Consider the following 26,633-nt stretch of genomic DNA (forward strand, 5'->3'; position numbering starts at 1 on the left):
ACACAACAGGAAGAGATAATCTATAGACCAACAACATGATACCAGGGTTAAATAGAGACTTGTGTGTGACATTTTGTTGCTAACAAACATTATTGAGGCAATGTATTTAAAAAAAAATCACCATTTAATGAGTCATTCATGTTTGCAAATACATGATGCATCGCAATATTGACAGCAGTGAGCTCAGAATTCCACATCTGAATTCACATACAAGTTTAATTTAGAAGATAAAACACACATAGACTGAGACATACTCACTTGTGTGGCCACCCAAATGCAATGACTCAAAATGAAAATTTACATCAACAGTTGTTGAGAATTTGCTGCACTACTGCTTGGCCGGTTCTTTCGACTCATAAAACACAACAGTACTTTTCACAGCATTAGAGTAAGGTCCTAACCTAGACCTTAGCACAAACATGTACAAAAATAAAGGTTCAGTAGAAAAATAGGAGACATGATTATTTGTGAGTGAGAATATGGGAGGAAAGTGTCTATCTCTGTATGATCAGTTAATGCAAATTTACTGGACAGACTATGCAACATTGTATCACCAGAGTGTAGGCTCATATGAGGACCGGGGATTGTGTTGCATTAATTTCCAACAGCATGTAGATGCTTTTACATCAAATATTGTCTTGAGGAATATCAAGAATATCTTTGGTATATGTTCGGCTTCCCTTAAATGAGCTTTTGCTTTTCACTGCTGTTTCTCTGTTGGCCTTAATCCCCCAGGTTATGCAGGTAAAATGTGTCAAATATTTAATCGCTGGATTTGGTGGCTGTGTGATAATTAGGTCTTCAGAAAGACGCCAGGTAACCTGGATATTACAACAACAATTTGGACATAACCTATTTTTACTAATTTTATTCCTGTTCAAAAGTGACCTGTTTTACTTCTCTGCCTTAGATGTAATGGCATTGCCCTGGACATTTTAATCTGAGCTAAACCCGCTCTGAGCCAACAGTACAATGAGGTAAATTTAGATGAGACAAGAAACTGTGGAAAACTCTCATGTTCAATCTTGCACACAGATATACAAATCTTGCCAGTTGCTCTTCAAACAGCAACCCTTTCATACGGACTCCCCAAATTAATAAATTATATAAAAATAAGTCTTACAACTATCTGTTGGAAATCCATGATCAAATGGCCTTCAAAATTCATCATCCATTTGCTATTGTACATTACCTTCACTCATATGTTTCTCCAAAAAGATGTCTTGACTAAGATACTTCAGGGTCATTCACAGAGTGACTTTAATTTTTCAGTCTAAGGCACTTAACTGATAATCTGTTTTGGGTATCTGGTATCTATGAGAATATCCTTGGCTCGAGAAAAGTGTCCATTCATTTCAGTCTGGTAGCATGAGTAATGAGCATCAAAAAATGTAACTTGCTAATCTGTCTGCCCTTTCAACACATTATGTGGTATACCTTTGATTCTTCAAGTATGTATATTACACACACATATGTTCAAAAACAGTGTTGTGCTTCTGTAGGTCTGTAGGAAAGCCTAGGTAGACCGTGCTGCCTGACTGGAACAAATCCAAGGTACCTCACCTCCCCCACACCCCCTTTCTCTCAGCCGGCGTGCTCGTAGCTTCTCCTGGCAGCAAGCAGGCAACAGCCAACTGGGAAAGTATTGGTTTTCCTCAAGTTGTAGAGCACATAAAAAACTTGTCAACTAGTCTCATTGGGCGAGTGCTCTGATTAAACATGTTGGACAAAATCGGAGTTAAAAGTTGATCAGTTGCAAGGCAACCATGGCGAGAATGTGTGGGTGGGCTGGCAGGCATAGACTGGCTGCACCTGAGCAATGTAGTAATTGCTAAAGTTGCCATCTGCAATGTATGGTGCCGGCTGGTAATAGCAAGTGACATTAGCCACATTGGGAATTACATTCTGCTCTGCCAGAACACGTACCGCCAACATGGTGATGAGGCTCAGAGTCTGTCGCCTTTCATGTCCCATCAAGCATACTGTACTTTCATTGACGACACTGTACAACGTGGTCAGGTACTCATACTTCCTGTCCTCTAATCCCACAAAGTGATTCTGCAGATAGGACTCTAACTTGCGCCTTTGTTCCGCCACATCTGAGAAGTCGATGAAGAACCGGGAACACATGTAGCGTTCGAGAAGCTTCATCTCGACTTCCGAAGCTGCACGGAAACCTCGCACCAGCAGGTGGCAGTACTTCAACAAGCCGCCGCCCCGGATCTCTTCTGGATTTCGCGTGCAGATCAGTTTCCGCTGCAGGTGGTCCAAGGCTACATTGAAGTCTCCGTAAACACTCTCTCCCACGATGGAGGGGTGGAATGTCTCAGCCATAGGGTTTTCAGAGCACCCATAGAAGAGGAGGAGGGAGTCCAGACGGATCTGAAAAGAGTCAACGCTGAACTCAAACTGACGCCGCAGGGAATCCACAAACTTTAGTTCGACATTCTTCCCACTGTTGTTGGAGAGGGAGATTAGACTCCAACGGTCTGAGTCATTACACACTTTCACCATCTTCTGCACATAAGCCTCCTGAGGAAAGAGGAAAAAGGTTTTCAATAAGTACTATGAATGACTCGTTTGGACTACAATGCATATTTTCCGGGATTTGTAATATCACAAATATCAACGAATGGGACGAGACCTGGTTGAGCTGCACTATAAGTCAGAGAAGGGAGTGACATCACTATGTCAGAGACACCCTAGATTTCCCAAGAAAGATGGACTTAGAGTGTTTACAATCATCCGAGTTTAAATCGTGCTGGAATGTATTTGATTTTGACTAAATAGTTACACTGAAGCTGGCAGTTGGCTATAGTAATGGGCATGACATTTCCAGATCAGTCGCCGAGTGGTGTCAATCACAACACACACTGGCCCAGCTAACCAATCACAGTACATTTCGTATTTCAGAAGGGGGACCATATTGGATAAAGGGAACCATTTGAGCTGTTTGTGCCAGACTGGGGAGAGAGGTGTTGTAATAATGTGAAATATGTGAAAAAAATAATGTGTTTTTCGAACAACCTATGAGATCCTGTTCTAGTACACCCCCAAAACAAAATCTTTGTAAAAGAGCAAAATACGACCATTTTAAAATATAAATATGTTAAAAGATGCACAAAAGGGTAAGTGGGTGCAATATGAAATGTTTAAGCAGAAAAATAAGTAATTATTGAAGTCATTCCCCTTGGTATTATTTAAATGTATGCAAGAAAAAAAAAAGAATATTTCTGCAATAAGCATACTCTCAATAGCAGAAGACTACAGTTGCTAATTTTGTCATTGTAAAGTGTCTTTGCATATCTAAGTAAAGGCATTCCTTCACAATGCTATTGCTTTAAATGATATTTGCCTAATTTCCATACAAGAAAAGGCTGTCTGCCTTTGCATACATTAAGTAGAGAGAGGAGAAAGCGGATCCATCGTGAATTGGTTTAGACAAATCCTATTTGTAGTAGAAACCAGAATTTTTACTGTGTCCTTATCTTATTACAGCTTAAATATAATATACGCTCTCTAGGACATGTCTAGATCCAGTCAGTGTTTTATCATAGCAGGTCGTGCACTTCCCCTTTATTAAACACATTAAACATATAAATTATATCAGTTACAGTGGTTATTTAGCTGAATCTCTCTTATCCAAACTGACAGTATAAGGACAGTCCTGATGTAGTAACCTGAGGTTAAGTGATTTGCTGGAGGTTGACGAAACAACTCCTGCGAGGTTTGAACCCACAGCTTTTCAATTACTAGCTAGGATTTTTAGTTAACTTGCTTAAAAACATCTTAAACCAGACTAAGCAGGTTTGCTGAAATTTATAGTTGATCTCCAGGCTGAAAAATAGGCAAAACCTCTTAAAACAAAAAAAAATTAATAATAACAATAAAAAAAGACCAGTTTATGTTGGTTTAAACTAAGTAGGGCGCAATTAAACAAATCAAAATAATTTTAAAATAATATGGTCACCTTTAATGTAACTGGGGTGATTTTCTCTTTATTCACTCCTTCAGGCAGGAAATCCAGGAGCGAGTCGAGAACGATATCCTTGACGGTCTTAAACTCCACTTCTCCTTTCATGTCCGCGCAAAATATGAGGTCAAGGTCCTTGTAGCCCAAACCGCTGTCCTCATGCAGAACGTGACTGGCCGCAGAACCGTTCAGCCTGACCTCCCGGACGTGAATCTTGCGTTCCTCCATGCGACTCCGCACGACTTTGACGATATCCCGAGGCTTCATCTCCAAAGTGGGGAAGTTCCATTTGCCGTGAATGGGGATGGATTCGGTAAGGATGACATCGAGACGCTTCACCTGTTCCCAGTTCAGCACGCTCAAGTTACTTAGATTCGCTTCCATGGCGAGTGGTTACAGATCGGTCTGTTATAGCCTATATAGTCCTACAATCGGGTCGTTTTGGGCCGTATCACACGAAATGAGTAGGGGATGAAAGAAGAAAATATCACAATTTCATTAAATAATTCTAGAAAAAGTATTTTTAGTCGGGCGAGAGTTTATATGCACGTCTATGCATTGCGTTTAGCCGCTGCGCCTCACCTCTGTGCGTAAAAGCTCTCCAGATGTCCAGTTTGCGCCTTTACTCAGAGAGCTGAAGTTCGTGGCGAGCGTGGTTCTCTGGGGGACCGTGATGATCAAAATGATTGCTGCATGATTGCGAAGAGTTTTAGTGTCCGAGAATAAAGGGCACGTCTTTCCAAGAATACGTAGGCTATGTCAAATAGCAGAAGACCCCGTCCCTCTCCTCAACCAAAGCGAAAGTTGGAAGCTTCGAGTTATTCATGTCATCTCGGTTGCACACAGTGAGGACGCGTAGAGATTAACCCGCAAACTAATGCAGGAGTGACAGAGACTTTGACTGATAGCTGCGCGCACCAATCCAGACAGTCCTCACCTACAGTAATATTATTCACAGTTATACCCATTTACCGACCTGTTAAAACACTACAGCAACATTTATAATGAGCAAAGTATAGTTTAGTATTTTTGTCTTATATTATTTATTCTGTTTCTATGGCACAACAAAAAAAAAAAGGAGTCAAAAATGACAAAAATTTCTAAAGGAAATTAGTGTGGAGGTACATAATTAATTAAAATCGACCTTTCTGCCTTTATAGATAACAGTGAATGTCAATGATGCCCTCTAGAGAAAGAAGTTGAATTGTACTTTTATAAATGTGAGTAAAAATGTTTCAGTCTCTGAAGCACATTAAGCAAGACATGTGACAAAAATAAAACCATGATTTATTTCAGGGGAAGTTTTGCAGAAAACTGCCCCTATAGCTACTGCATATGTGCTAAGTGGACATCCTTAAAAGAAAAATGCTTCATAAAGACTCCAGTCTCTTTATTTATTATTTCTAAAAATGCTGCAGGTTTTATTTTAGGGCTTGGATTGTGAGTTAGGGTTAGTCTATAGTAATTGAATTACTAGACTAAGGGAAAATCAACTCCCTGTTTAGATGGCTATGCAAACGTGTGTTTGTGAGGGAGTGAGACAGACGTGTGTAACTGTGTGTGTGTGTGTGTGTGTGTGTGTGTGTCTGTGTGTGTGTTTGTGTGTCTGTGTAAGGAAGACTAGTTGGTAACTGCGTGAGTATAAAAGACTGGCCGTAATGTCAGGTCAGGCTAGATGTCACCCAGAATCTATCAGGGGGAGCGGACCTGCGTCACAGTGGTAACAGCCAATAAAGCAGGATTATTCTAGATTACCCCCTACACCATGACTCTTGAACGACTTCTGAATGTGTGAGTTTGTGTGTATAAGAGAGGAAAAGAAAGGAAAATGTGTATTTATTTTGAATTTGGACTATGTAACTACATAACATGAATACATTTTATTAATTTATTAATTTGATTTATTTATAGAATTTTGACATTATAAATTATTTTTTTTTTTTTTTTGTTAAACCATTTACATAAAATTATAGAAATAATGATAAAAACAATTATTGTCATGAAATGCTATTAAAAAAATTGTAATAGTCCTTAAAATGTGCTTTGTTTTCTTTAATGCAAACAATATCATTTACTTTTAATTTCCCAGGGGACAAAACAAAACAAAGACTGATGTCTGACTTCTTCAATGAGATCAGATGTAGCTTTAGCCAATCCACCACCACAGCTATAACGGCGAGATAGTTACACTTTCTTTCACTCTCTCTTTCTAACCCTCACCACTAGCCACGTTGGGTTTTACAAAACTCACAGTATCATTATATATAATTCACAACCATGAAGCATACAGTATGTCCTTATTAAATAAAGCTATTTAAATACTTAACTTGCATTTTTACAGCACTATGTTGTAGGTGTGTCCCATTGGTTAATCAGAAGTTCTTCACAAACTTGTGGTCTTCACACCCACTTACACTTGGGCCAAATACAGGAAAAACGTCATGCGAGTAAGCATGCTGAAGTGTTATGACTGCCAGTGTGGGTACTGGGACAAATTACTACAACAGAACATGAATGACCCCAAAATATCAATTAAGCTATTTCACCGTAGTATATATATTATGTAACATACATTGCCTTAATCAAAAATGTTCATTAACTGTTACTGTAGCCTGGACCTTTGGCTGAACGTCTGATCCATTCAACACACAAAATTTGAAACACTTCAGGAGTTTCAAAGTCGTCATCGAATTGGTTGAAATATACAGGGAAAGTGTGTGTCACGCTCTTTAACATATCCTTCTGCCATCAGTCTGAAGGACTGGCTATGTGTAAATAGAGGTTATAAACAGATGAAATACTATAACATTCCAAACAGTTACATTTTATTGCTAATATTTAAATTAGAATTAAAACCGGATTTGATTACCACGATTTTGAAAAACTCACAGTAAATACTGTCCAGAATTAAGCAACTCCAGCCAGTTAGGCATATGACTGAAGACAGACCTATTTGGAAGTCCTTTGGGTTTAAATTTTTATTTTATTATTTTTAATTAAAAAAAAAAATATTGTCTGCTTATACGCGACTCAGCAGTATCTACAATTTCTCAACGTTACCTCTCTTGGTAAATATATACTTCATCCAGCGCTGTTTGGTCACTGTACTCTGTTTTGACCGCTTCAGATGATTCCAGAGAGCAAACCGGACAGATGTGAATTGATTCAAACTGTTTAGCAAACTTATCTGGCCAAATGAACAAATTATTGGCATTGATGATAAATATTAGAGGAGAGTGGGGAAGGTTGCAATACTTTTTTGCATTTCTTTTAGTTTCTCAGATATTTTTTGTATTACAAAGCAAAATATAAAATATAAAAATAAAAATATGAAAACATCCACATCTGTCAGCTACGTACCTGCACTACTGCAACGTGTGACAGTTGTCATATGTTGCAACTGACCCTACAACAGGGGATGTTTGCAATAGTCCACAGGGGCAGTTGCAACATTCATTAAAATGAAATGAAAATATATTCTTAAATATAATTTTGCAATATCTTTATTTTATTTGTGCACAGACAGGGTTTTTAATAAGTTAAATTGGCTGTATAAAACAAAAAATAGTAAATAAAAAAAACAAGTAACAACCATGTTTTAGTTAACTATTACAACACATTTGAACTTTTAATTCAATCATAATCTAGACTCTGAAAATTAATAATAGCCTACTTCTGTTAACGTCTGAGAAAGTTTACTGAACTGGGGCCAGTTACATAAACATAGCCACTATGTTAAGACTGTGTCTAGTTTAACCAACTAGCAGTTGACCAAGGGGTAATCAGTCTTACTTTACAAATTCAAATTAGACAAATAACATTTAATGTAACTGACTTTATAAGTCTGTGTGTGTGTGTTTGTGTGTGTGTGTGTGTGTGTGTGTGTGTGTGCGTGTGTGTGTGTGTGTGTGTGTGTGTGTGTGTGTGTGTGTGTGTGTGTGTGTGTGTGTGTGTGTGTGTGTGTTGCTATGTTATTCTGTATTGTTGCCAGTGGCCAGGCAAAACATAAATAAATAAATAATCAATCAATCAATCGATCAATTAATCAATCTAAAAGAGCAATCATGAGAAAATAATATGTTTACCTTCTCAAGCAACACCATTATATATGAAATTTGCAACAGTTCATAATAAATACGTATAATATTTATTATTTATTAATGCTACTACTGCACAATTAACTGCATTATTTTTCTTTTGTTCAGATGTCTGTTGCCATCAGTTGGGCAACTTTCAGAGATTTCGCTAGCTTGTTTTGTTTGTTCATGATACTAACCTCATTGGGTGCATGACTGGTTTGTGGTTAGTTGGAACTTGATGTGTACATGTTGTGTTTTCATGCCTCTGTGTGAAGTGGGAGTAAAAAAAAAAAGTGTTTGAAGAGTTTTAAAACTGATACATACAGTATGATTCATAAAGAGACCTGCCTGACTGTTGATGTTTTTTGGTGGACAGGCATTCAACCTGAACCTGCTTTGACCCATTTGACCTTCGTCCTGTTTGGGGAAGTGCGTCTTCCTCTTAGAGAGGCTGACCTTAATAATACATCAGATTTTCTTCCAAGGCACTGCCTCAAAATAAGTCTTAAGCAACCAAGCAAGATAAACATATATGAACAAGCATTTTGTAATTGAATCACATTTTATGAAGTATGTACAACATACATGTAAGCTTGAAAACGTGCAGCTATTACTGTACCTTACAAATGTCTTTGTTGGTGTAATTTCCTAATTACGTCATGTTAGATCATATTTCTGTAGAAATAAAACTTCTTAAAATTTGTATACATTACTTAACATGCACATTTTTACGGTACTGGAAACAAACATTGGACAAATATAAGATATTTTGAAAAGGTTTTGTTTATTTTTTATTTCTGTTATTATTTATATTTTGTTTAAAATAAAACATTTATATATATGAACATAAATAATAAAAACATTAATTTTCATGAAAAGCAATTCAAAAATTTAAATATGCTTGATTCTTTATGGAAAATATAAATATTTTTATTTGAAAATTAATGTAACTTAAATTAAATGAAGACCATTGTGATAATATATATATATATATATATATATATATATATATATATATATATATATATATATATATATATATATATATATATATATATACATACAAATTAATCTAATAAGCATGTTTATTTTTAAGGTAATCGCAAAAACATTTTATGAAAATGCTCTTAAAATTGAACATTGAAACTTGCTAAATGATTGATATGACTTCCATATTAATTTATATCAATTTATATTAAATGTAGTCTTGTGCAGTTTTGTTCATGGGATGAAGGCATGTCACACAATCTGTGTCATTGTCTCAGTTTGATTAGTTTCTACCAAATGACAAATGAATTACTGTGTTTTGTGGCTTAGCCTAATTTCTTTACCCTACCTATCTGTGATTACATAGTTAGTTGCAATTAGCATAGTGTTTTTCCGTTGCAACAATTTTTAAGTTATGACTTAAACTGAAACACCAGTGATCCTTACATTAATTAATTACTATTGAATTATGAATTATTATTGATCATTTAAATGAAATAGTGTTGTTTTGATACTCTTGTTTTCATGTTGTGGAATATGGACTGAATCCAGCAGAGGAGAGGTTGCTTACAGCAACATGGAGAGGAAATGAAATGGCTTTCACAGTTCTGCTGAAATCGCATGTTCACTCCGGATTCTGTTTCCTGGTGGTGTGTGGTTTCACAATCACACATATACACACACTCATGCTTTCTCTCTCACACAAAACACAATAATAACTCATTCCAGATGTGTGTTCTTAACTTAATAGTATGTTTATGGCCTTTTCATTTATATATTTGTCACAAAACCATTCACCATTCACGCAGACATGTGCACTGCACATAAATGTTTACTTATATTTTACTACTAATGTGTGAGAAGAACCACTCTGTGGAATACACCATTCCCCTATTCAAAAGACAAAAACAAAAACATTTAAAAACATTTTTTATTAAGAAATGAACACTGTGGTCATTTAATTATAATTTGCATATCTCTAAAGCTCACTTGAATTTGTTTTAGTAAACCAGTCGCTTGACTGTTAAGTCTTTCTGGGTGGCGAAACAGTGAGACAGCAGTTTGCGGTTTCACTCACAGCCTCGATCGCAATCAAGTAGGACTGATGGTTAAGATGCTCATTAGAGCCCCCTTATGGCCACTTTACTGATATTGCATATAATCATACAGTAGCCTACCTGTTTACTGAGAAATGCAATTCTGTAAAAAACTTGCTTAGTTAATGTACGCATGTATGTATGAACAGATATATAAACCGTAACCATAAATATATAAACCACTGTACGCTGTCCACCATTTTCTCTTGTTGTACACTTTATGATGCCACAATTTAAGATGACTGAACCATGGAAAAAACATGTGCAGCTTCGCTAAATCAATTAGAGAAGGACTGCGTACAAGCTTACTCCTTTTTTTGATATGACGACCTGCCAATTCTTCCTTTTATTTCTCATCACAACATAAGTTGCGTTTCTGTTACCCTTCTAACTGCACAAATTGAAAATAGGCCGAGGTGAAACATGCCCAAAAAAAGTGTGTATGCTCACATGAGGTGGTTTTTAAGGAAATTTGAGAAAGGAATATTTAGTAAAACTGCATTGGAAACAGTTTTGTCACATTTACAGGTCACCTGGTGTAAAAGTGAAAGTCACATGATCATTCTTTAGTAGATTATAAGCTCCAAGAAACACCTCAAACGTGGCTGCTCTCAAGTATAAGGGGCTTACCTTGGCATTATATATATAATATTGTGAAAATAATGACGAATGTTTGTGTGCCCCTATCTGATATACTACGTACAGACAGTACCATAAATGCAACACTTTACTGACCTAAGTAGTGCCATTAGTATCCAGAATAAATAATTTACTGAGAAAGTGATTTATTCTGAAACTGTAACATCATAATTTTCGTATCCTGCCTAAACTTCAAAGCACAAGAACTACCCAAATGAGGAGACACAAACTAAGGTCAAGTGGTATGGGAAGCAAAGTGATCTGATCTGATAATTCCCTGGGAAAATCAGACGTTCCTGCAGAGGCTAATATAGAGGTGTTATAACATGCAGGACGATTGTGCATAATAGCTATTAATTGAGGCCAGATCAAACATTTTGCAAGGTAACATTTATCATTCATATAAAGCATTTCCCACCATTAATGGTTAATTTACTCAAATGCATGTGTCCAACCCCTGATCAGAAATTAGGCAAATTGTGCAGACAGTAAATAGAGACTGGACAAATAATGTGACTGATGGTATATCATTATTGCCAAACCTAACATTTATATTTACATTACCATTAAAAAAATGTTCCTACTCTGATTATTGTTTGATGATTAAGATGTAAATTACACTTAATTTCACATTCTGATTCCTTCCTTTTATGCTTTTTGCCATTTTTGGGATGGTTTTGATGATGGAGGTTATGTGACAGTTATGAAACTCAGAATTTAATAGTTTACACACCTGCAGTGTGTCTGCGTTTTTAAAGATCTTTGGGTGTGTAAAGAAGGAGTTTTCTTGGTTTCACATCTGTAAACATTAAGAAGTCCCTGCTACTAGGCTATCGCATGTGAGGATTCTGCAGGTGGCGGATCGTTTAATTATAGCCTATTCCCACAGCAGATGGAATAATTAAATGTCAAAAAATAATTTTGAATGTGGATTATAATTAAGAAAGATTATATGAAACATATGAATTAAATTAAATTATATTCTAGTTTTAAATGTGTTTTTGATTACAGATTACGGATCTGATTACACAAGATGTGTATTTTCAAGACAACCAGTTTGAAGGGAACATAGTTTGCTTTTTGGCTTAAAAGAATTTCTGAATATAAAATTCGAATGATGTAAGAATTAGAGACTGTACAGAAATTTAAATCTACATTATAATACACACTATACTTATAGTCACACAATGCTGATGTTGTTAACATTAATAATTTGAGAAAAAAGTATAACAATAATAATAAATTGCAGGGTTTGATGTGATATGAGCTAATCGATCATTAGATTAAATCACAAGTTTTTATTGTTTGTTTGTTTTTTATAGTTTTAGTTTATGATGATAACCCTGGTTATTTCTTGTTGTTTTTATTTCACAGGGAATGTTCCATCAATTTGCAATGTCACTCTGGTGATTGTTCCATTAGTGGACGAATTCAAGAAATGTCGCTGGGAGGCCAAGATTGTCGAACGAGTACAAAACCGAATCAAACTGTGTGTGCACTCCCTTCCAACTGCTTGAACGCCAGTCAAGTATGGACAGAGCTTGGCCTTTGCTGGAGTCACCAACACACGTAAGAGTTCCTGCAGACTGGACAAGGAGAAGTTTTTATGAAAGAGATGTAATCCACTTATATTCTTCTCTTTCTCGTAGTGTTGAGGTGCTTTAGCATTCCTGCTCATCCAGTAACAAACAATGACACTGATGTGTCTATGACAGTAGACATTTATCTTGATGAGAACTATTATCTGATTGATAACCTGAACCATAATTCAATCTGATAAGGTTTTGTATAAACCTCTTTCATTATGTACAGTAACATCAGCATAGTGTCATGGGACAAGTACAAAAATAGAACAGTTTCTAAAACTGCTTATTATGAATATTTAAAAATGAATATTTTTTTTGCACAACTGTTATTAATTAATAAATTATTACTGTTTATTACTAAACAGTTTATTACTGCTTTGATGAGCACCACCTGTTGGTGAGAAAATGTATGTGCACTGAATGTATATTTTTTAGCAGTTTTGATCTAAACTATGCGGTGTTCCTGAAAAAGCATGAAGTGATGAATCTGCATTGCAACATTTTCTTGTATGCATTATTATAAAGACTTTGTGATCCTGCTTTTCACTGCATTAGATAGTTTAAGCAGATTTAAGACCTCTTCCTGCTTATATGAATTAGTTACAACTTACCGGAATATTTGCAGGCAGGTGGAAGCTATCTAATGTACAAACATAGTTTCTCTGTCTCCTCTATTTTGAATCTGTTCACAAAGATCATGCTTCTAATCTTCTTCTCTTCCATGTAGGAACTACCATGTGTGGAATGAGGCCTGGATGACTCGGTCCCTGCCATCTGGTTTTGGAGGTTGGCAGGTGGTTGATTCCACTCCTCAGGAAACCAGTCTGGGCTGTTGCTGCGATCCGCAGTGGGCAGGTCTTCCTCAAATATGACACACCCTTTATTTTTGCTGAGGTATGAAAATGATTTTTAATTTAGTCATTAAGCATATACTGTAGGTTTTGAGGCAGTTATTCATGTAACTTGGATCTTTTTCTCAAATTCTCTCTGTCTCACATACACACCACCTTGTGGTAATATATTAACTATTATTGCTCTAGGTGAACAGTGATATAGTCTTCTGGCAGCGGACAGCTTTTGGAGCATTCACTGTTGACACGTATGCAGTAGGTCACTGCATCAGCACCAAGGCTTTCGGCTCAGACAAACGTGTTGATATCACACACCACTACAAACACCCCGAAGGTGAAAAGTCACACACATCACTTAAAGACTCCTTAACTCTAAATAGTTGTAATCTTACCTCCATTTCCCACATCCATCAGGTTCAGAGGAGGAGCGTCAAGCTATTGAAACTGCCCTTCATCATGGCTGCAGGAAATACGACTGCCCTGCACTGAGGATGTAGTCTGTGATATCACCATGAAGGGTGATGGAAGGCAAGAACAAATGCAGCTCACCTCATACTGTCGCCCTCCACAGCCAGGTCTCTGTGAGCCATGAGGCCTGGATGACTGGATGTATATATATATATATATATATATATACATCCAGTCATCCAGGCCTCATTTTGTTTGTGCGCAGAACATTTTAATAATCTAAAGAACGCTTTGCTGAATGAAAAGATTGCATGGATTATAAAGTTTCTTCATGGAACCATCAATGCCAATAAAGAACCTTTCTTTTTAAGAGTGCAGAGACTCAGTATAGACTAAATTCAAATAGCATAATACCAATTGTTTTGATATGGTAGGGATGAGGATGTTAACCACTGCATTCAAAAGTATTTTGTATGTATTTAGTTTTTATCTCTTGTCCAATTTTAGCCAAAGTTCTGGATTAGGGCCCTGCGATATGAAGATTATAAGTAGCATCTTGGGGATCATTCAACAATGATGCTCACTGTCGCTGGATGAGTTGTGACAGATTGTGGCCAAAAGCTTCAATTTCAGAATGTGCATTCCAAATCTTGCTATTACTGTGAGTTTGAATAACTGGAAAGTTATACTTCCCCTGTTGATGATTTAATCCTAGTCTTGTTTTATAACTGTTCATAACCTGAATGGTGTTAATGCAGATTGTGGTTTTCCCTATTAGCCTGGTTGTAACTGTGTGGTGGGTAAAGAAGTGCCAGTAAAAATCACATTCCAGAACCCACTGCCCTGTGTGCTAAAGAATGCAGTTTTCTGTATCGTGGGACTGGGATTGAAGCACTGCAGATCGATTAACTATGGGTAGTAAATCAATGTGATTAACTCATTATTAAACTTTAAAAAATAAAGGGACATGTAACCTGCTACTGTTCATTTTGACTGGTATATAGTTAAACGTCTATTTCTCAGTGACATTGCAAGCCTGGCCACTGTGAACCTGGCCGATAGATTTATTCCTAAGTGTCCTGGCCCTTACAAACTTCTGGCTTCGCTTGATTGTCCTCAGCTGACTCAGGTGCATGGATTCACAGACGTTGCTCTCAAAGAAAAGTGAACAATCTCTCAAATAAGCGGAGGAGCAGAAAGCTTTCAGCATGCTTTTCACATGGATTGATTTGCAGAGTTAAAAAAGAGAACTTTAGATATGTAATCCATAGTAAAGGGTGAACCAAAGGGTGCATTTAATATTAGGAACTTGCTTTTATTATGATTTATGGCAGACACTGTTTTTATGGGGGTAATATTTTGGAATTATGTGATGAAATTGTAGTTGCACATAATTTAAGATAAATGATTGAACTATTCTAATCATTCACAACTTCAACTGCTTCATTTTGTTAGTCAACCTAACCAAATAACAATATGTGGTTGTGTTCAATGATTTATTTACTCCTTTTAGCTGCACTGATGAGCTGTCCTCTCTTTTGCATCAATAAAAGTTTTTTTCTTGCAGTACTATGAATTTGTGGATTAAAAGATGATCATGAAATCATACAAGAACACTATGGTTCTAATTAGGCTGTTGAGTATTACAGTATAGATAGATTCGTGTTTAAAAGGTTTGTACGTTTTTGTTTAAACAAAGTTTAAACTTAATTTAGTTAGTCAGTTCTTTGAACGTTTAACAGGTTGTTGAAAACACATCCTGACATGAATAATTACACTTCTTAACCCTGAGAAATGTGGCATAATATGGAGAGAAAACAGTAAAAATACCTAACAGATGTGGAATATAATTGCTAGGTTAGTGGCTTTGAAATGCAAAAATATTCAAAGTTTCCCATACGACAACAAACATAAAAAAGATGTATTTTAAATATGTACTAAATATATGTTGAATAACTGTGAAGCTCATAAAATATATTTTCAACTCAAATATCATATACCAATATATTTAAAAGTATATTTCAGGAATATATTTATATTTCCATTCTTTCGAGACAGGGATAGCTGCAGCCTTAAGCCATGGACGTGTAGAAAGTTGAATCAGTACAACATACAACAGAAACTACCCCTAGCCCAGACCTAATCCTACTCCCACACCCTGACAGACAGCTTTGTCGACCAATCATGACCTTTCTCCACGCCCATTGCTCCAGCCTGCAATTATCCCTACTTGGGCTCTTTCATTGGCCTACTTTAGCCTTTATTTATTATTTTGTGTAATAGGCAACAAACCTTAAAGAGACAGTACAACCAAAATGAATATGTAATGTTTATCTGCTTACCCCAAGGGCATCCAAGATGTAGGTGACTGTCACGGCAATAAGGGACGGAAGCAAATGCAAGTTCAATAAGTTTAATAAAATAAGATAACACAGAACGTCAGAGAGTAAACAAGGTCACAGAGTGAATACGGGGTAGACCTCCGGTAGCCAGCGATCAGGTCCAGAAACAGACAGCAGGAGAGCGTGACGCAGGGACTGAGATGGGCGGTCCAGAGGTGAGTATGGAGGTGAAGATCCCACGGTGATACAGGAGTGAGCGATCATTGGTATTTAGTGACACAGGAAACTATGAAGGATGAAAAGACCAGGCACGCACACGGGAGACTGCAACAACAATCTGACAAACACAAGACGAAAGACAGGGCAATAAATAGTGAGCCTAACATTCGGTCAATGTAAAGTTGACCACAGAGAAGCAATCAAGAGCAACACAACACTTCCTAACACTCTAGATAGAATTTATGGCAGAGAGGAGGTTTAAAGAAAAAATACACTCACCAAACACAGCAGATAAACACTGAACATAAATAACAGATTTGGCAGCCAGAAGTAATTATGTATACTGCACTGAAGAAGCCTGAAATTCAAAGATAGAAACTTTTAGTACTTAATTCCACATAAAAATAAATTAATTTCAGTCTCTGAGAATTGTTTCAGAATGACAACAGATCATGACATGAAAAGTCTAGTTGTTTCTGTGATGTAGCTAAGTAAAATAGAGAGGAGAAAATGCCCCAACCTTTCCAAATACATGTTTTCCTTTTCCAAGACAAATCCACTGACCATCAACACTTCATGTGTGGTTCCTACTGTCTTGGATATTTCTGTATTGATGGACTTGGTCTGCACTAGACTAGAGCATTATACTAGTTGTCTGTAATACATAATACAGATTATTTTGGAGATTATAAAATGCCTTACAGTAGACAGCCATATCAGAGCAACCCTGTTTTTCAAAAGCACAATGCTGAAAGCTCATTGAGCTCATTCTTGAGAGTTTTGCATCTCCACCATTTGGGTTTCCGTCCAACATCTTCATCAACTGTGTCACACTATCACATACCTGTATTGCATTGATTTCACTGACTGACTTATAACTAAGTAAACTATTATAGTTTGATAAACACAATGGAATGGGAGATGCACGTGTTACATTGTAATTGTAATGGTTATACTGTTTTTCAGTGACATTTCAAGGCTGACCACACTGATTATGAAATTTATTCCCATGAACAATGGCACATGAACTTGAATCGCTTGAATTTTCTTAATTTTCTCTTGAAGTTTGAGTTGCAAAAGATAATTGTCAGGAAGATATGAACTAAAAATATTTCACACAAAGACATTTTAAGTAAATCCATTTTGACATGGATTGATTTTGAACTGGATTAAAGGATGGATAGAATGATGGATGGATGGACGGTCAGACTGAATGAATACTGAATGAATGAATATTGTCCTTTTCATTGTTTTCTGTCAAGTTTGAAAAAAAATACTAGACACACTGTAGTTATGTTATATCAATTTGCTAAAGCCTTTGTAGAGTCAATATTCTTTTAATAATGTGATGAACTGTTGAATTATGCATGCATTGGTTCATTTAATTGGTCATATTAAAGGCTTTTTTTACTTATTTTCTCATACGCATTCTGGGTGGAGGATAAGGTTCAGGTTGGGGATAGTGAACAATTATATTGTCTCAGAAAAAATAAAATAAAATCATGACATACTTGAAAATGCTTTTTTTATAATATAGTTGATAAATCCAAAGGTGCATAATGATTTGAAGTTATGAAATCAGATTCCGTGCTTCCACTTGCTCTTGTCAGATAGACATCTCTTCCAACATCACTGCATGGGGACGCTGTTTTATTCACACGGCCTGAAGCAACATTTTATCTTCTGTCAGGGAAAAGGAAAAAGGAAATTAAAGAATAAAACATGAAAATTAAATAAATACATTCTCTAGCATGAGAATTTTCATACTCATTTTCTCTGCTTTCCAATTTTATGAGTCATTCTATTTAATAACTGACTAACAGTCATATATCAAAGAGTCATCCTTGTTCTGACAATCATGAGAATAAATGTAGAATTAACAGTAATGGACTCCTATCAATACTGCAATTTAATGTAATTTAATAATGCAATATTACTGTATGTATCAGACCTAATTTTGCCTTAAAATCTCTTATCTAATCTCTTCGTTGAACAGAGATTAATTCCTTCAAATGTACGTAAAAAAATTCTGCTTTGCATGAAATGCATAAATCATTGTGCTGCTCTCTGCTCTCTTAATATAAAAAGATTAACAAACAGAGTCATTAAGAAATATATAGACACATGTTGCTTATAGAATGTTTCTGATATCTAGGTCTCTGAGAGAATGTTAATGTATACAGCAATAATTACAATTCAACATACACATTAAGAATTTATTTATTTATATATACAGTACAGACCAAAAGTTTGGACACACCTTCTCATTCAAAGAGTTTTCTTTATTTTCATGACTATGAAAATTGTAGAGTCACACTGAAGGCATCAAGGGCTATTTGAGCAAGAAGGAGAGTGATGGGGTGCTGCGCCAGATGACCTGGCCTCCACAGTCACCGGACCTGAACCCAATCGAGATGGTTTAGGGGTGAGCTGGACCGCGGACTGAAGGCAAAAGGGCCAACAAGTGCTAAGCATCTCTCGGGGAACTCCTTCAAGACTGTTGGAAGACCATTTCAGGTGACTACCTCTTGAAGCTCATCAAGAGAATGCCAAGAGTGTGCAAAGCAGTAATCAAAGCAAAAGGTGGCTACTTTGAAGAACCTACAATATGACATATTTTCAGTTGTTTCACACTTTTTTGTTATGTATATAATTCCATATATAATTCTACATGTGTTAATTCATAGTTTTGATGCCTTCAGTGTGAATCTACAATTTTCATAGTCATGAAAATAAAGAAAACTCTTTGAATGAGAAGGTTTGTCCAAACCTTTGGTCTGTACTGTATATATATATATATATATACATATACATACACAAGTTTTATTACTGCAGTGTCACGCTGATTTTAATGAGTTCTATTCTCTGGTTATGTTAGTCTAAAATGAATGTTCAGAACAACTAAGATGTTAATTTGTCCCATTAATTCTACAAAAGAAACAATTAAAATGAATATGACTCAGAATCCTTTAATGGCTTTCTTAAGAGGACAACTATTCACACTTCAGCTATGAGCTGTGGATGGGGTGGAGATGGAGATGTCGTATAAATATCACGTCTGCTGTAGAAACAAACTACAGAACGAGCCACAAGCTGGTTAAAGCAGGACTTACTGTTCACTTTCTGCAGCAGTTTTCAGTTCAGTTTCTCTTGAACAGACAAGGACAACATCCATGTAAGTAATCATCTCAGACATTGTTTGAAACTTTATCAAATTATTCATTTCTATTAGAAAGCTGACATCTAGAATTCATAGGCTGTTTTGTGGATCGAGAGTTGGTTACAAAATGATTGTATTGGTATGATTGTGTAAGTTTATATAGTAAAAATTTTTGGGAACAGCCTAATGTTTCATGTAAGGATATGTTTTTTGCTGTCTAGTGATTACAGCTTAAAAAGAACTGGAGATCTGATTTCTAAGAACAAAGAGACCCAATTTATGAATTATTAACCATCTACTGACCAATTACAGATCACACTCATGACTCTCATTTCTTTCTTTTTTGCCCAGCATGCCTTTTGTATACAACCCATACAAAAACCTCTGCAGCGTTGGCCGTTTCCCAGCCATTAAACTGCAGGAGTACAACTGCAGGAAAGCAGCACACTACACACCGGTTCACACCAACCCTCGCGTTAACCCATGCACTACCCCTTATCATTACCCATATGTTAACCCTTGCATTGACCCATGCACTACCCCTTATGCCTACCCATATGTTAACCCTTGTGTTAGCCCATGCACTACTCCATATGCTACTCCTTGCGGTACTTCATATGATTATCCTTGCGCTACTTCATATGATTATCCTTGTGGTACTTCATATGATTATCCTTGCGGTACTTCATACTCTAATCCTTACGGTTTTGTCACTCCATGTCATGAGAAAAAGGATGTCATCATCAAGGAATGTGTGGATGACTGTACAAGCAAGCGAGTCTGTGGAGTCGATGGTTAGACTTTTTTTTTGTTTTCTTTATCCGTCTTGAAATAGGAAATGTGTTATTCTTTCTCATAATAACTAAATTAATGATTTTTTTTGGTAACTAATTACCTGTGTTCTGCTTTTATTTTTTCTCAGATGCTGTCCTCCGGGTGAGTAAAGTCGACCTTCTCAAATGCAGGACCGGACTGAATCGTCAGGAGCATCACACACATTGTTTCCTTGATGACCATCTCATCGTCCGCAGAGGACAGTGTTTCAACATGTGGGTTGATCTGTGCCGTCCTTTCAATCCCAGTTGTGACAAGCTTCACCTGGAGCTCAAACTAGGTTAGTTTTTAAATGATTCAAGACAACAGATGATATACTGTATCTATATATGTAGAGGAGGAACATGTGAGGAGCTGAACCAGCATTTCTACCGTCACTGGAATCTCTTGTTGTTTTGTATGTTTAACAGGTCATATCCCATCCATCCGGGATGGCACTTATGTGATCGTTCCAATTGTGGAAGAATTCAAGAAAGACTGCTGGGGGGCAAAGATTGTGGAACGAGGCCAAAACCGAATCAAACTGTGTGTGCACTCTGTTCCGACTGCTTGCGTTGGACGATACCAGCTCAGTGTCGTGACACACTGTCCAGGAGGCAGATTCACTTTACCTTATGTTCCTGAAAATGACATTTACATGCTGTTCAACCCCTGGTGTAAAGGTACGTGTTTGATTATACTTTAAAACAACAACTGAAACCTAAATATGAAAATGTAATAGAATGATACAAGAAAACAATATTAACACTCCATGAAGCTTTTCCATTTAAAGCAAATGTTCTCTTTATCAGATGACTGTGTGCACCTGAGTGATGAGGCGGAGAGAGCTGAGTATGTGCTGAATGACATGGGCAGAATCTACTACGGAACTAAGCAGCAGATTGGCTGCAAAACATGGAACTTTGGTCAAGTAAGAGCCAAACTTTCACTCATGTATTACAAAAGTGTCTACCATTAACTCGTGTGTATATCAGAGAGATGCTGTGAATCCACTGACTTCAGTGGGAGTTTGGAGTCACTGGAAAATGTTAGAAATTACAAAACTGTTCTTTTTCTAGGAAATCTTAGTTATAAGCAAGTGCGCATGTGCGACCAAAAAAATTGTAATTAAGTTCAGACCGCTCATTTGCGTACAGAAATGTTTGACAGCTGTTATTGCACAACAACCATTTTAGATCGACAAACTGTAACAATGTATATTAAACTTACGCCTCGGCAGCACTATATATTTAAAAAGGAAATATTAGTATTTAATTTTTAAGTTGAAGATAAAATAATTGTATTTTTATTTAATAGTCCTTATTTGTTTTAAAATATATTATCACATTTTTTGTCTCATTTTAAAAAACTAAATAAATAAAGGTCAGTAAGATTATTATCGCTATTATTAGTTTATTATCATTATTATTTATTTATTTTTTAATAGGTTTTGTTTAATGGGTCACACTGTGTGCATTGTGAGAACCAAACCAAATCTCCAGGTGCTCTTATGAGGACCAGACTGAATAACACTTAAGTGCACCCCTGCCTATAAGTAACAAGGGTGTACATTAAAAATGCTGGAACCTATTGCTTGAACCGATTCCATTTCTAATCACATCTGAGACATAATTCTACAGAATTTTTATGCACAATCTCTAATTTCTTTACTCTGCTGTCTGATTCTTAGTTTGAGAAGGGAATCTTGTCTGCGTGTATGTATGTGTTGGAGAAGAGCTGTACACCTTGCTCAGGGTGGGGAAGCCCCATTAACATTTCCAGAGTGGTTTCTGACATGGTGAGTCTTCATTTCCTTCTTATCAACACCCTGATTTCATGTTGGAGAGCCCTCAAAATGTTCAGATTAGGGTTAGGGTTAGGGTTATCTTCTGAATTTGGTATTTCTTCACAAAGTTTATTGCATTCAAAATAAATTAGTTTAAATCATCTCTCCTTATCAGGTTATTGCCAACAAAGGCTGTGGTGTGCTGGTGGGTAACTGGTCACACTGCTATGGAGATGGAACTGCTCCTACATCCTGGTGCAGCAGCAGTGCCATCCTGAAACAGTTCTACAAACGTGGAGGAACGCCAGTCAAGTATGGACAGAGCTTGGCCTTTGCTGGAGTCACCAACACACGTAAGAGTTCCTGGAGACTGGACAAGGAGAAGTTTTGAGAAAGTGATTACAGATGTATTTATTTTGTTGTTCTTCTCTTTCTCTTAGTGTTGAGATGTTTGGGTATTCCTGCTCGTCCAGTTTCAAACTTCTGTTCTGCTCATGACACTGATGTTCATTTGTCAACTGATGTCTACTTGGATGAGAAATTTCAGCTGATCGATCACATGAACCGTGATCCAATCTGGTAAGTATCATTACCATTTATAATGTCACCAAGAGTTCCTCTGAATGTCCATGAAGTGTTTCTAGATCTTTCTTCTTCTCTTCCATGTAGGAACTACCATGTGTGGAATGAGGCCTGGATGACTCGGCCAGACCTGCCATCTGGTTTTGGAGGTTGGCAGGTGGTTGATTCCACTCCTCAACTGACCGGCCAGGGCTTCTTCCGCTGCGGCCCCACCTCTGTTGCTGCGATCCGCAGCGGGCAGGTCTTCCTGAAGCATGATGTGCCCTTCCTTTTCGCAGAAGTGCGTTATTTCCTTTAATGTACCATTGCATACAGTTTACATAAAGTTATTATAATGACATATGACTTATGATTCCTGTTGTGTCTCTAGGTGAACAATGATAAGGTTTACTGGCAGCGGAGATGTGACGGGACCTTTGGTGTTGTTCATATTGAGAAGGATGTAGTAGGTCACTGCATCAGTACCAAGGCCGTCGGCTCAGATCAACGTGTAGACATCACAAATTTCTACAAACACCCATTTGGTAAAACCCACAAGCATTTCACTTAAAACATCTGCTTCAGCCCTCAATACTTTGAACCATGGTGCTTATGGAAATAATGAACTTTGGTATCTTTTATTGATCAGGTTCTTCTGAGAAGAGCACTGCTTTGGAAACAGCCCTTCGTCATGGCTTGAGAAGATGCACATACCCACTGCCCTGTCCTGAGGATGTTGTCTGTGAAGTCAGCCTGAAAGAGGATGGACTATGTGTGGGCAAGGATGCCTTGCTTTACATCAATCTTAAAAACAAATGCAGCTCACCTCGTAGCGTCACCCTCTACAGCCAGGCTGCAGCCACGTACTACACCGGAGTCAGGAAGACCTTCCTGAAGAGAGACCAGACATGCATTGAGCTCAAGCCCTCTGAATGTGAGAAATCATAAAGATTTAAAAGATAAAGCTGAATTTGAGAAGTGATAAAGAGTTGCCATACATGATACCACCCAGTTGGCATTATGCAGCTTATGGATAAAGAGACTTGTAATGAAAGCATGAGTATTAATTCAGTGTTTGTCATTTTTGCTATAATAGGCAAACCTCTGGAATGGACCCTGAGTTATGACGAGTATAAGGAACACCTGGTGGATCACTCCTCACTGATGCTCAACCTCTTTGGACACGTGGCTCAGACGAAGCAGGTTCTGGCCACACAGTACAACTTCAGACTGCGCACACCAGATCTTGTTATCGCTGTGAGTTTAAAGTTAGGTTTAACTGTTTAATCTTTTGATTGGTTGGAATTATTTAGTGTTAAATTGTGTCTTGTATGTGGTTCTTCTCAGCCTGTATGTGATGCTGTCTTGGGTCAAGAAGTGCCAGTCAAAATCACTTTCCAGAATCCACTGCCTTGTGTCCTGAAGAACTCTGTATTCCGCTTTGTGGGACTTGGACAGCAGCATGCCAGAGTTGTCAACTATGGGTAAAATTGATTTAATCGCTCAATAAAATAATGAATTATATTTGCACAATTCTATTTAATTTTCAATTAATTATATAAATTATGATTGCTGAACATAATGGTAAACTCAATATCTTTTGCTGAACAGTTTGTTTAATTATTTAATTAAAATAAAATAATAATAAAAAATATATAGTAATATAATCATCTTTCCTTCTTTCACAGTGACATTGCAGGGAATTCCACAGTGTGCCTGACAGAGAAGTTTATTCCCACGTGTCACGGCCCACAGAAACTTCTGGTCTCATTGGACTCTCCTCAGCTCACTCAGGTTCATGGATTCTCCAACATTGCTGTCAAACAGCATTGTTAAACCAATCAAATAAACAAAACGAAACGTCATGGCTCCAGTGAATAGAAAGCGTTCACACTGAAATGATTTGCAGAGTTAGATAACAGCTGTTAGTTTCTCTTAACTTTCAGGTTGTTAACCTTAAACGTCTCACAATGCATTTAATCATGATGTAGGACAATTGCACTACTGCTTTATGCAAGACAATATTGTCTTTTCATCTTTTCTGATTTTTTTTTTTTTGTAGTCTTTTGGAAATTGGCATTTATGAGTTCGATAGCTTATAAATGTAATTCTGAATATTCATTAACCCGTTTTTTTTTTTTTCATTTAAAAACTCAAGTAATTGTATCATGGTGTTGGTTATTCTGTCCTGTGTAGCTTCAGCTTCAAATAAAAAAAAATAAATAAATAAAAAGAATCCAGCATACTAAACTGTTTCAGTTTGTGATATTGAGATGGATCTATTAAAATGAGGTAGTACATTCTTGTCTTATATACTTTCCATAACATAGAATTTAATACACAACTATCCAAACTTTTGCAGACTGCTTGTTTCTAAAACCTCAGAATATTAATATAGACCAGTGGTCGAAAACCTGTCGATCGCAATCTCTATCACTGTCCCAGCTGCTGTTGGCAATAACAGAAAAATAAGTACAAAAAAATTATACAATTTTTCTCATTTTTGTACTGTATTTTTTTACTTATTTTACTGGGACAGTGATAAAGAAAAATACACCATGCCTTAGTAAACAGGTCATTTTAAAAGAGGCCAGAGATGCTTAAGATGAAAAACTTTAGCAGGCACTGTTTACTATAAGTGAAATATAGGAACAAACCTTAAATACTGGATTTGGGGTGAGGGGTTATATGGATGCATGAGCATAGAATACAGGGGGATATGGGGGATGAGTCCTCCCCACATTTAATAAAACAAATTCAATCCCCCACACTCCGGAGGAGAAGGAGCCCACCATGGTGGAACAGAAGAGCACCACGACGGAACAGGCTGATCGGGAACCCACAGCAGAAATTGGAGTGTAGGAAAAACTGAGACACAGAAAACAGAAACCATATACAGTCTTAAGGACTGGGGCAGGGAACACAAGAAGTTCATCAGTATTTTCCCTGGTGACTTATTTATACCTTTTAAGCACACCCCTGTTCCCATTAAGCTCACATCATGTTTTATTAAAAAATTATATATTGTTTATTTTAAGGGAACTTTTTAAAGAATAATTGTAAATTTTATATATATATATATATATATATATATATATATATATATATATATATATATATATGTATACAAAGTGAATCATCAAAAAAATAAACAAAAATATATAAAATAGAATCAGAACACTAAAAAAAAGGCATTCAAGTCAATATATTCACAGTGAAGTGTCATTTAAGCACATTTTAAAATCTATACTAGTCCACATTCAGCTCAGTAACACATATTCAAAAATCAAGTAAAACAAACCAATAAAACATTTAATTCATGGGGGTGAACAAAGAAACTAGCCTCATTATGAAACCTCTTTTTAAATGAATGTCAACTTGAAAACAAAAGAGAACTCACTGAGCTTAATTGGAGAAGCATTTTTTTAAATATAGTTTTATGTAATAGTTATTAAAATGACAGGATTTTGCTAAATAAATAGTCTATGTCATTTATTAAGTTCATATATATTTTAAAAATGAACAACAAACAATATCTATGAAATTCTACCTTTTTCTACTTAAAATAATATGAAATATTTAAAAATGACAACAGTGTAAAATGACAGACCAGCAATAAACTGTCAATTTATAATATTATGGATGTAAAACCACCAGCAAGTAATGCCTGTGAAGGATCCTTAGATCCTCACGTGCAAATTGTGTGTTGTTTTTTATTTTTATGGTTTCCTTTGTCCTTTTATAATCATTTATTCACATATCTAATAATCATTAGTAATTCATATGAGTAACTGAGGAAAAACTCATGGCTTGGGATTTCAGGCTTTTGTAGAGCACCATGAAAACCAGAATAAGCATGTTACAGATGCAGCTCAACACAAACATGAAAAAAGTGGGAATGCAATGAATCCGAATTTCACCAACTCCTCTTTGCGACACAACAGGTTACTATAGTTTTAGGCATACTTCATGTCAATTGAATTCTCATTGCTCATTTTGCTTCTGGAGTCACAAACTGGCCAGATCAGATTTGTCCAGGTTCAGTTCTTTGCTCTTTGTGCAATGGAGGGAAAATATAAAAATAAAAATTTTGAAATAATTTTCACTTAGAATTTGCTTGTAATTTTCTGAA

At 36.5% G+C, this 26,633-nt stretch overlaps 2 protein-coding genes and 1 long non-coding RNA gene across 4 annotated transcripts in view; 1 reads left to right on the plus strand and 2 right to left on the minus strand.

Annotated features, from left to right (window-relative positions):
* Positions 1–585: 585 nt before the first annotated feature.
* Positions 586–4,790, minus strand: LOC132129355 (terminal nucleotidyltransferase 5A-like). 2 transcript variants are annotated; one of them, XM_059540913.1, is made up of 3 exons: positions 4,556–4,790; positions 3,971–4,398; positions 586–2,532 (listed from the first exon to the last, which is right to left on the minus strand). In XM_059540913.1, exons 2-3 carry the CDS (start codon positions 4,355–4,357, stop codon positions 1,750–1,752), a joined length of 1,170 nt encoding a protein of 389 aa, XP_059396896.1. In that variant the 5' UTR covers positions 4,358–4,398; positions 4,556–4,790; the 3' UTR covers positions 586–1,749. The 2 variants fall into 2 exon arrangements, with proteins under 2 accessions (XP_059396896.1, XP_059396895.1); XM_059540912.1 differs by having other exon boundaries at positions 3,971–4,790.
* A 12,991-nt stretch (positions 4,791–17,781) lies between these two features.
* LOC132129665 (uncharacterized) overlaps positions 17,782–26,633 on the minus strand; it is a 128,113-nt gene continuing 119,261 nt past the window's right edge. The window contains exon 3 of the long non-coding RNA XR_009428558.1: positions 17,782–17,864. This is a non-coding gene — a long non-coding RNA (uncharacterized LOC132129665). The remainder of the gene's footprint in view (positions 17,865–26,633) is intronic.
* Positions 20,233–24,350, plus strand: LOC132128963 (protein-glutamine gamma-glutamyltransferase K-like; the record flags this gene model as incomplete). The annotated part of the gene is made up of 12 exons (XM_059540376.1): positions 20,233–20,455; positions 20,586–20,837; positions 20,967–21,085; positions 21,845–21,952; positions 22,116–22,293; positions 22,381–22,519; positions 22,610–22,802; positions 22,893–23,046; positions 23,151–23,435; positions 23,598–23,758; positions 23,849–23,985; positions 24,190–24,350. Coding segments are annotated over 12 exons (2,097 nt in total), but the record flags the coding sequence as incomplete, so codon positions are not given.

The sequence above is a fragment of the Carassius carassius genome, chromosome 46 (genome assembly GCF_963082965.1).
Source record: "Carassius carassius chromosome 46, fCarCar2.1, whole genome shotgun sequence".
NCBI lineage: Eukaryota > Metazoa > Chordata > Actinopteri > Cypriniformes > Cyprinidae > Carassius > Carassius carassius.

Coding starts and splice junctions, on each gene's coding strand:
- LOC132129355 (XM_059540913.1), bottom strand. CDS start 4,357: ATGGAAGCGAATCTAAGTAACTTGAGCGTGCTGAACTGGGAACAGGTG. Junction 2,533..3,970: donor TCACCCCAGTTACATTAAAG/GTGACCATATTA, acceptor CTCTTTCCTCAG/GAGGCTTATGTGCAGAAGAT.